The 11243-nt window shown below is 39.3% G+C and overlaps 1 protein-coding gene across 1 annotated transcript in view; it reads left to right on the forward strand.

Annotated features, from left to right (window-relative positions):
• PRKDC (protein kinase, DNA-activated, catalytic subunit) overlaps positions 1 to 11243 on the forward strand; it is a 550241-nt gene that overhangs the window by 524778 nt on the left and 14220 nt on the right. Inside the window, exons 84-85 of the mRNA XM_007949066.1 lie at positions 3358 to 3546; positions 5142 to 5281. Of these exons, the coding sequence (XP_007947257.1) occupies positions 3358 to 3546; positions 5142 to 5281 (329 nt within the window). The remainder of the gene's footprint in view (positions 1 to 3357; positions 3547 to 5141; positions 5282 to 11243) is intronic.

Consider the following 11243-nt stretch of genomic DNA (forward strand, 5'->3'; position numbering starts at 1 on the left):
TCTTTAGGGATATGGAAAAACCAATCACTAACTTTATATGGAAAGAGACCTCAGATAAGCAAAGCAATATTAAAGAAGAAGAACAAAGTAGGAGGTCTCACACTTTTGGATTTCAAAACCTACTATACAGTCACAGTAGTCAAAACTGCCTGGTATTGGTTTAATGGCAAATACATAGACCAATGGAACAGAATTGAGAACCCAGAAATAGATCCATCGACCTATGGTCAGGTGATCTTTGACAAAGGCCCAAAATCCATTAAGTGGGGAAGAGAATGTTTGTTTAATAAATGGTGCTGGCAAAACTGGAGGTTCATTTGCAGAAAAATGAAACAAGATCTGTACCTCACACCATACACAAAAACTAACTCCAGAAAAATTGCTAACAAGCATACTTTATGACTTAATGTTATTTCTACAGTAGACATAGGAAATTACTTTCTGAAAATCTGTAAAATATGTTTTTACAAATATTGGCATTATCACAAGCCTTAATGGGCACAAGTCTTGGACCTGGGTTTCTGAATCTGAGAGATTAAGATAGTCTCTGTATTAAAAACAATCTGACTTCTCAGAAGCCCCCCTTCCCCAATCTGTAATGTCAGGTCACATTGAGAGAGTATCTGTAAATTGTGATAAAAATTTCAGAGAAATTAAAATTGAATCTCACTTGGGAGGCTTGTCCCTGTCCCAGGTCAACTAGTCAGCTAACAAGACTTTTTGCATTGCTCACTTGATTAAAGCTATTCTGTTTCCTCTTTTATCTTATCTGCAAGAGAAATTTTTAGCCCAGCACTTGAATTAACAAAGTATTTTCAGGTTCTTGGGGAAAAAAATTTAAATTCTTGTGCACATCGAAAGATTTTGTCAAAAAGGGAAAAAGAGAACCTACAGATTGGGAGAAAACATTTGCCTGTGACATATTTGACATAGGACTTACCTCCAAAATCTACAGAAAACTTCACCACCTCGACACCAGAGAGACAAATAACCCAATTCACAAATGGGCAAAAGACTTGAACAGACACTTCACCAAAGAAGATATACAAGCAGCCAACAAACACATGAGAAATTGCTCACGATTATTAATCATTAGAGAGATGCAAATCAAAAGAACAATGAGATGTCATCTCACCCCAGCAATAATAACAAAGTTCAACAGATCAGATAACAAATGCTGGCAGGGTTGTGGAGAGATTGGAACTCTCGTGCATTGCTGGTGGGATTGTAAAATGGTACAACCATTGTGGCAAACGGTATGGCGTTTCCTTAAAAAACTGAAAATAGAAGTACCATTTGACCCAGCAATTCTATTACTAGGAATATATCCTAAAGAGGTGAGAGACAGCTCATGAACAGACATATGTACACCTACGTTCATTGCAACACAATTCACCGTAGCAAAGAGATGGAAATAACCTAAATACCCATCCACGGATGGGTGGATAACCAAATTATGGTATATCCACACAATGGAATAATATGCCACATTAAAGAACAATGAGGGATAACCAAATCATCTCGCAACATGGATGAACCTGGAGGACATTATACTGAGTGAAATAAGTCGATCGCAGAAGGAGAAGTACTGTATGAGCCCATTACTGTAAAAAGACAGAGAAGGGTTTACCTGGGAAAGGAAACTCACCTAGTAGGTTACCGGGATGGGGAGGAAAGGGGAAGGATTAATTTAGGGCTAGTTGGGGCTTACAGGCTGACATGGGTAGGGGGAGGGATATATGGGAAGGATATATGACCACCATAATAACTTTGGGAAATGAGAGGACACTGAGTTGTGCACATAAGAGATAGACAACAGATGCTAATACCAACCAATGTGTCCACAATGCCACATTGCCATTAACACCAAACACTAGGCTATTCAGATAAACATAAACACCTGAGAGGATCAAACGGGGGACAGTGAACAAAGGTATACTCTAGACCAAGGGTAGATTCAGCTGAGGCTAATCTTGCACAGACACCAGTGATACAAAATACCTGCAGTCCTTACAGAAACAATAGAAGACAGACACAGAGTAGTCCCTCACAGACATCCCGACACTGTGGGAGAGAGATCCAATAGATCTGCTACCTCAGGACCATAGTAGTAGGGGACACCAGACTCAATTGGCACAACAAAATACATAAAAGCATTGCTCCACATCCTACGTTGGTGAGTAGCAACTGGGGTCTTAAAAGCTTTCAAGCAGCCATCTAAGATGCAGCGAATGGTCTCCTAGCATCGGAAGTGAAGAAGGACACACTAAAAAAGGGGGGGGGGGTCATTTAGAAGCAATCAGCCCTAGGACACAATGGCCCTCGAGACCAAAAGAACTAGATGGTGCCTGGCTACCAATGCCAACCACTTAGGAAAGGATCAAATCTGGAGATCCTAGATAGAGTCGGAGGGAAAACATGAAACATAATCCAAAAACTCAATAATGATCAGAATTACTGGTCAGATGAAATCTGGTGAGATTCCCAATACTATGGCCCTGGAATACATTCTGTGCCTGGAATAAAACTCACCCCTAGGGGCGGGCTCTCAGCCCAATTGTTAACAAGATGTACACGCAGACCACTCAACCCAGAATGCCATACCCACATACTGTATGGTAATACATCCCTTAGAGCAATAGACAATGGGACACCAGAGGACCAACATTCAAACTGAGGAAATGCAGGAAAAACAGGAGTGCTTAATTGTGAGGGCCACAGGGGAAGGATTGCAGAGTAGGGAGGTGAGGAGACTGGGTTAGGGTCGGACATGGTGAATGGGGAATGAAACTAAATGTACGCATTACGTTGAATGTAAAACAAGCTCTTAAAATAAAAAATAATTTTAAAAGAATGTCTTGCACAAAATTTGTTCTGAATCTTTCACATTAAATTCAAGCAATTTAAGTTGTTACTTAAAATCTCCGAGGGCTCTGTGGTGCTATGCATATAGGTTTTTGCATTGAGAGAATATTATTGTGTTGATTAGTCTTTGGCATGTTGTTGTTGTTGTTGTTGTTTGCCGTCGAGTCGGCCCCGACTCATAGCGACCCCTCCTTGGGTTTCCGAGGCAGTATCGCTATGGAAGTAGGATTGCCCAACCTTCCTTCCAAGGAGTGGCTGGTGGGTTTGAACCGCCAGCCTTCTGGTTAGCAGTCAAGTGCCTTAGCCACTGTGCTACCAGAGCTCCTATGTCTGTGGCGTAGTGAATCTATATAGCTGACTTTTAAGAAATGTGGAATTTATGTTCTCTAAATATGAATAATAACTATGAGAAAATGTATTATTTGTTCCTGCTGCTTTATGATTTCTTGTTCACATATTCTACTTCTTACGTGTATTTTTACTGTTGTTTAGTTTCTGCCAGTGCCTGAATTGATGCCTTTTCGTCTAACTCGCCAGTTTATCAATCTGATGTTACCAATGAGGGAAACGGGTCTGATGTACAGTGTAATGGTACACATACTAAGGGCCTTTCGCTCACAATCAGACCTACTCACAAACATCATGGATGTGTTTATTAAGGAACCTTCCTTCGATTGGAAAGTATGTTTTGTTTTATGGATTTTTTTTTTTGTTTTATTATGTACCAGTGTTTTATTAAATTTCTCCTATTATATAATTTGGAAATACACCAAGTCATATTTATAGAAATACTTACGTTATTTTGTATAGCATTTCTCAAAATTAACATTTGTGGTTCATTTGGACTGAAAACCAGGTAAGAAACAAAATCTTTGGAGAAAACAGTTGTTTCATGTGAGTTTATTTGTAACTAGAAAAAGGAGTCCTGTGGTGGCACAAAGGTTAAGCACTCAGCTGCTAACTGTGTTGGTTGGTTGGTGGTTCAAGCTCACCAGCCACGTCTTAGGAAAAAATACCTGGCAATCTCCTCCTTAAAGATTTCAAAACCAGAAAAACCAAATTCACTGCCATCAAGTCATTTCTGATTCATAGTAACCTCCATTGTGTTTCCAAGGCTGTAATTTTTTTTTTTCCCCCATGGACGGGAAATGGGGCAATCTACTTGGAAACCCAGTGGGAGTTAGCTGTGAGTCGGGATCAACTTCTTGGCACTGGATTTGGTTTTTGGTGTTTTGTTCTACTTCAATTAGATAAATGAAAAATGTAATTAAATTCAGTTTTTAAAATAAAAAAATTTGGGTGAAAGTTTACAGAGCAAATTCACTTTCCATATAGCAGCTCACATATATTTTGTCTCATGACATTGACTACAATTTACCATAATGCAACAGCTCCCCTCCCACTTTCTCTCCATAGTTTCTTCTTCCCTGTGTCCTTCCCTCTATGCACTCCTTCCTGAGCTGTCTCCCTGTGCATACACAGCCCTTCTATTCTCCCATGATTGTTCTCTCCAAGGAGTATATCTACCTAGTGTAAATGTTCACCTCATCCAAGGCTGTAAATCTTTATGGAAACAGACAGTCTCATCTTTCTTCCACAAAGTAGCTGGTGGGTTTGAACTGCTGACCTTCTCAATGTCATGAAACAAAGTGTATGTGAACTGCTGTACAGAAAGTGAATTTGCTCTATAAACTTTCACTTAAATCACAATTGAAAAAAAGAAAGAACTGCCAACTCTCTGGTTAGCAGCCAAATACCTCAACAACAACACCGGAGCTCCTTCCGTCTTAAAGGTTACAGCTCAGGAAACCCCATGGGGCAGTTGTACTCTGTCCTATATAATTGCAATGAGGTGGAATCAACTCACAGCAAACATTAACAGGTAACTAGGAGAGGTGAAGGTGAGGGTGGGTCTGATCTTGTCTCTGAGACAACTTTTAATTTAGAAACAGTTCCATGAGATTTTTCATTATAAAGACAATTGTTTTCTTAAATCTCAAAAGTTCTTTGTAATAACCAGCCAATTTTGTAAGCTTAGGGATTCTCATTTTTCATAGCTCCCTATGATAATTTAAGCCTAACTACAGTCACTCAAGTTCATTGTCACTCTTTTCTATATATTCTCATTATAATTAGAATTTGTATAAAGAGCTGTAGGGTTGTTCCCAGTTATTGATATTTGTTTATATTAAGATCACTTCTTGAAGATTCATCCTGTTTGAATATGATCTTAGGTAATTTTATAATGAAAATTAAATCATATTTTTTGCCTTTAGAACTTTGAACAAAAAATGCTGAAGAAAGGAGGATCATGGATTCAAGAAGTAAATATAACTGAAAAAAATTGGTATCCCCGGCAAAAAATAAATTATGCTAAGAGAAAGCTAGCAGGTGCCAATCCTGCAGTTATTACTTGGTAAGATTGTCATTCTTGGGGGTGGGGAGCACTAACATGCTCCCATTTATTGACAAAATGCTATATGCCATATAAAGTACAAAGTACTTTCATTTATCCTATTATGTTATTATTGTTATCTTCATTTTACAAATGAGAAGGTCATAGTTTCAAGATGTTGGCTTCTCCAAAGGTGGGGATAAGGCCTTCAAACAAAGGCCAGTAACTAAGAAACTTGTATGTATAACTCCCACACTCTGCATTCTTCAGATTCCAAGTTGGCAGGTGGAATATCCTGTGCCATAGGGTAGTCTGAAAGGTAAGTGGGCACTTTTAGACTATAAAAAGCATTATTTTACTTTATACATCATGAGGAAATTTAAGTTTTAAATTTCCTTTTGTCCAGTTAAGGAAATTATGGTAGATATGGCACCTATGTCTGGAGAATATAGTGTGATCTTGTTAGAGATGAATCTGAATTGCATTTGGCTTTTTGGTTAGCTTTTTAAAAATTTCTTGTTGTAGTTGAAAGCAAATAGAAATACATAGAGGTGATTCATAGGAATGAGAAAACAAACTTTAGAACTAAGTAACGGTAAATGACAATCTTAAAGAGCCCTCATGGTGCTATGGTTAAGCACTTGGCTGCTACCTGAAAAGTCAGTGGTTTAAACCCACCAGCCACTCTGTGCAAGAAAGATGTGGTAGTCTGCATCCAAAAGCGTTTTTTGCCTTGAAAACCCTGTGGGGCCTGTTCTACTCTGTCCTATGGGTCACTATAAGTCAGAATCAACTCAACAGCAATAGGTACAATGGCAATCTTTGATCAATTGGTTTTCTGTAAGGAAGCCAATACCATACATTAAGGAAAGAGTAGCCTTTTCAATCAGTGGTGCTAAGAGAACTGGATACCCACATGGGAAAGAATGAAATTGGATGTCTACATCATACCATTTAAAAAAATAAACTGAATGACAGTCTCTCACCTACATGGTCACAGTAAGCTGCCATGCTGGTGCATATTCCTCCAGAAAGTCCTCTGCAGTTGAGTCTGCTCCCATAATCAGCACTCTACCTGCCACCCTGCACACCCTATAGCTCAGGCCTTCAAACCAACAGGACAGACTTCCCAGAGAATGAATTCTAACCAGACTGCTCCCCATTCTAGTTGGCACTGAGGATTGCTGAATCTGCTACGTGTTAGGAAGCAGGTACTGAATAGAGACTGCACTCACAGCAAACATGCTACTAGTGGGGCTCTCATAGCAACAAGGCAGACCTCCATTCGGTTCTGATTGGAGTGTGACATCATCTCCCCCATCAGGTTAAGGCTGGACTGATATGAATTCCTACAGAAAGATCCCTGCAGTGGAACCAGAAGGTGGGTGAGCAAAGTGGAGACTGCTCCCCAGACCACCACAAGGGCCACTGGGGCTCCGAAATGAAGAACACAGGTCTCTTGGAGGTCACTATGGAGAGTGCCAGCCCCTCTTCCTGATACAGAAGAATACAGCAGTATTTATTTAGTTTGTTGTTATGTGTTGTTGAGTCAGCTCTGACTCATATCAACCCTGTGTACAACAGAAAGAAATACACTGCCCAGTCCTGTTCCAGCCTCACAATTCTTGCTATATGTGAGCCTGTCTCTGCAGCCACTGTATCAAGCCATATTGCTGAGGATCTTCCCCTTTTTTGCTGACTCCCCATTTTACCAAGCATGATATCCTTCTCCAGGGAATGATTCCTTCTGACAGCATGACCAAAATAGGTGAGACAAAGTCTGGCCATTCTCACTTCTAAGGAGCATCTGGCAGCACTTCTTCCAGGACAGATTTGTTCATTCTTCTGGCAGTCCATGGTATTTTCAGTGTTTTTCACAACACCACAATTAAAAGACATCATATCTTCTTTGTTCTTCCATATCAGTCTGCCTTGCTTCCCCCAAATTCCAGCTCAGATATAACAACCCCCAAAACAGGAAGGGAAGCCTTAGACAAAACTGAAGGGCATTACCCAGCCCAAATAGGGCTTGTTGGGTGTGGGTTTTCAAACTGAAAATATGATTGCAGAAATAGAAGAGAAAGAGTTAATAACCAGAGAGAGGAGACTATGCCCTTTGGTGGGCAGATTGGTTAGTGTGTGATATCTCTCCTGAGTGTCAGTGCTTACTAGTGGATGGATTGACTAAAGTGTGTTCTCTGATGTGTTTGGGAGATATGTAAAGTTGAAAATCAGTATCTAGAACTTTTGAATCCTGATAAAACTGGGATGGGAGAAGAAGCTATCACAGAGAGGCAGAAGAATCAGTAAGCAAAAACCTAAAGCTCTGCCAACCTAAGAGGGGTTTTGTTTTGTTTTGTTTTTGTAGAAATTACTGTGAGCAAAAAAACCAAATACTGGAGAGTACTGAGAAATTGAACACACTTGAAAATTATAATGCCCCAACAAAAATATCACAAGATACACAAAGAGAAAAGAAATGATGGTCAATTCATATGAACATGATGAAGGTAGTGAAATCTCATGCAAGGAAGACTGAATAATAATAATAATAATAAAAAGGAAGAATATAATACAACATTAAATGTAATTAAAGAGCTAACAGAAAATATTTGTGGTATATTCTTGTCAGAGTACCACTAGGTAACCAGAACAGAATATGGTACCGAGAGTGGGATGCTGCTTTGATACCTAAAATGAAGAACCAGGAATATATCAAAACTTATGAGCTGAAGTGAAGGCAGTACTCAAAGGGAAACATATACCAATAAAAGCCTACATGAGAAAAAAAGCCAGATCTCAAATCAACAGCCTATCTCTACAATTCAGGAACTAGTAAAAGGAGCAAACTAAGCATAAAGCTACCAACAAACTGATTAACCTAGGTGAAATAGACCCAAATTAACTCAAGAGAATATAGAACATCTCAACAGACATATATATAACAAGACATTGAATTGGTTATCAAAAACCTCCCAACCAAATAAAAATTCCTCAACCAGATCACTTCCCCAGCAAATTTCCCCAAACATTTAGAGAAGAGTTGACACATTATGTTTAAACTCTCCAAAAAGATTGATATGGAATACCCCCTAAATAATTCTAAGAAGCAAATATTAACCCTGATATCAAAATCAAACACATCATAAGAAGAAAAAAAAAAAAAAAAAAGCTACAGGCCAGTATCTCTTAAGAATGTTGTTCTTGTTGTTAGGTGCCATCAAGTCACTTCTGAATCATAGTGAGCTTATGTACAGCAGAACAAAACACTACCCAGTCCTGCACTATCCTCACAATTGTTGCACGCACTTTGTCAAACTATCTTGTTGAGGGTCTTCCTCTTTTGCGCTGACCCTTACCATCCTTGCTTTTAAGGAGCATTCTGGCTGTACTTAATCCAAAACGTTTCTTTTTTGGCATTCCGTGGTATATTTAATATTCTTTGCCGATACCATAATTCAAATGTGCCAATTCTTCTTCAGCCTTCCTTATTCATTGTCCAGCTTTCACATGCTTATGAGCAAATTGAAAATACTATGGCTTGGATCAGACAGACCTCAGTCTTGAAAGTACATCTTCACTCTTTAACACTTTAAAGAGATTTTTGTGTCAGATTTTCCCAGTACAATAAATACATCATCTGATTTCTTTACTGCTATTTCCGTGGGCACTGATTGTGGATCCAAGTAAAATGAAATCCTTGACAACTTCAGTCTTTTTTCCATTTATTGTAATGTTGCTTACTGGTCCAGTTGTGAGGATTTTTGCTTTTTTTTTTTTTTATGTTGAGATGTAATCCAAACTGAATCACAGTCTTTGATCTTCACCTGTAAATGCTTCAAGTCATCTTCACTTCCAGCAATCAGCATTATCTGTATATTGCAAGTTGTCAATGAGTCTTCCTCTAGTCCGGATGCCACATTCTTCATATAGTCCAGTGTGTTAGGCTGGGTTCTCTAGAGAAGTAAAACCAGTAAAGCTTACATATACATGTAGAGAGAGAGAAATTTATCTTAGGAAAATGGCTCACACACTTACAGAAGCTGGCAAGTCCCAAGTTCTTGGATCAAACCTTAAGCTGAAGGCTTTTCCCGACTCATGCAGCTGCAGGGGCAGATGAGCTCAAAGTTGGCAGGCAGTTTACTGGCTGTTGACTCCAATGAATGACGAATCCAAGATCTCCAGCCCAAATGGTGGATTGTTTACTCATAGACAGTTGTAGGCAGCAACAAATGACGAATCCAAGATCTCCAGCCCAAATGGTGGATTGTTCACTCATGGACAGTTATAGGCAGCACAACAGGATCCCAATCCACAGAAGAGTGTCTCTTTTCCCAAGATGTCCATAAATATATTGGAAGCAGGCCATACCCCTAAGGAAACTCCCTTTCAATGGATTGATTGCTCAAAACATATACATCAAATCCCATCATGGGAATAACCCACATCACAGCTGCTTAAATCACACAGAATTGTGGTCCAGCCAAGTTGACACACCGCTCCAACTATCACATTCAGCTTTTCAGATTATTTGCTCAACATGCAGATTGAATACAACTCTGATACAAACCTTTCCTGATTTTCAACCACACAGTATAACCTTGTTCTTTTCAAACAACTGCGTCTTGTAGGTTCCTCCTGAGCACAATTAAGTGTTCTAGAAACCCCATTCTTTGCAATGTTATCCATAATTTGTTATGATCTACAGAATCAAATTCCTTGGCATATTCAGAAACACAGGTAAACATCTTTCTGGTATTCTTTGCTTTCAGCTAAGATCCATCTGACATCAGCATTGATATCCCTCATTCCATTCCCTCTTCTGAATCCAGCTTGAATTTCTGGTACTTCCCTATCGATGTACTGCTACAACCATTTTTTAATTATCTTCAACCAAATATCACTTGCCTGTGATATTAATGATACTGTTTGATAATTTCCACATACTATTTGATAACCTTTTTTTGGAATGGACACACATATCAATTATTCTAGTTACTTGGCCAGATTGCTGTCTTCCAAATCTCTTTGCATAACAGAATGAGTGCCACCAGCACTGCATCTGTTTGTTGAAACATCTCAATAGGTATTCCAATAATTCCTGGACCCTTCTTTTTCACCACTTCCTTCAGTGAAGCTTGGACTTCTGCCTTCAACACCATTGATTCTTGATCATATACTACCTCCTGAAATGGTTCAACAGTGACCAGTTCTCTTTGGTACTGTGTCTTTGTTTAATCCTACCATCTTCTCTTGATGCTTTCCTACATTGTTCACCATTTTGCCCATATAATCCTTCAGTATTGCAACTGGAGGCTTGAATTTTTTCTTCAGTTCTTTGAGCTTGAGGAATACCAAGTGTGCTCTTACCTTTTGGTTTTCTAACTCCAGGTTCTAATATCTTATAATATTTATAATATCTTATATTTTATTTTGTCTTCTCAAGCCACCTTTTGAAATCTTTTGTTCAGCTCTTTTATCTAGTCATTTCTTCCACTGACTTTATGGTTTTTTGTTTTTGTTTTTTGTGATTTGGATAAAAGTTTATAGAGCAAATTCACTCTATACAGCAGTTCACATACATTTTGTCTCATGACATTGACCACAATTGACCACAATGCAACAGCTCCTCTCCCACTTCCTCCCTATAGTTATCTCTTCCCTGTGTCCATCCCACGATGTACTCCTGCCCCCTGAGCTGTCTCCCTGCGCATAAGCAGCCCTTCTTTCTCCCATGATTGTTCCCTCCAAGGAGTATATCTATCTCAGGGAAATGTTCAACTCATATACCTGCCTATTGTTGGCTGGAAGCCACAGGCATGGTTTCAATTCCAGACCTGAAGGGCAGCTAGGGGCCATACTCTCAGTGGTTCCACCAGGCTCTATCAGACCAGCAAACCTGCCCCCCCCCCAACCTTTTTTTTCCTCCAAATGATTTTGAGTTTTGTTCCACATTGTTCTCCCTCTCTATCCAGGATCTCCT

Source organism: Orycteropus afer, unplaced genomic scaffold (assembly GCF_000298275.1).
Source record: "Orycteropus afer afer isolate SDZICR_OR568_19922 unplaced genomic scaffold, OryAfe1.0 scaffold00236, whole genome shotgun sequence".
Classification (NCBI taxonomy): Eukaryota; Metazoa; Chordata; class Mammalia; order Tubulidentata; family Orycteropodidae; genus Orycteropus; species Orycteropus afer.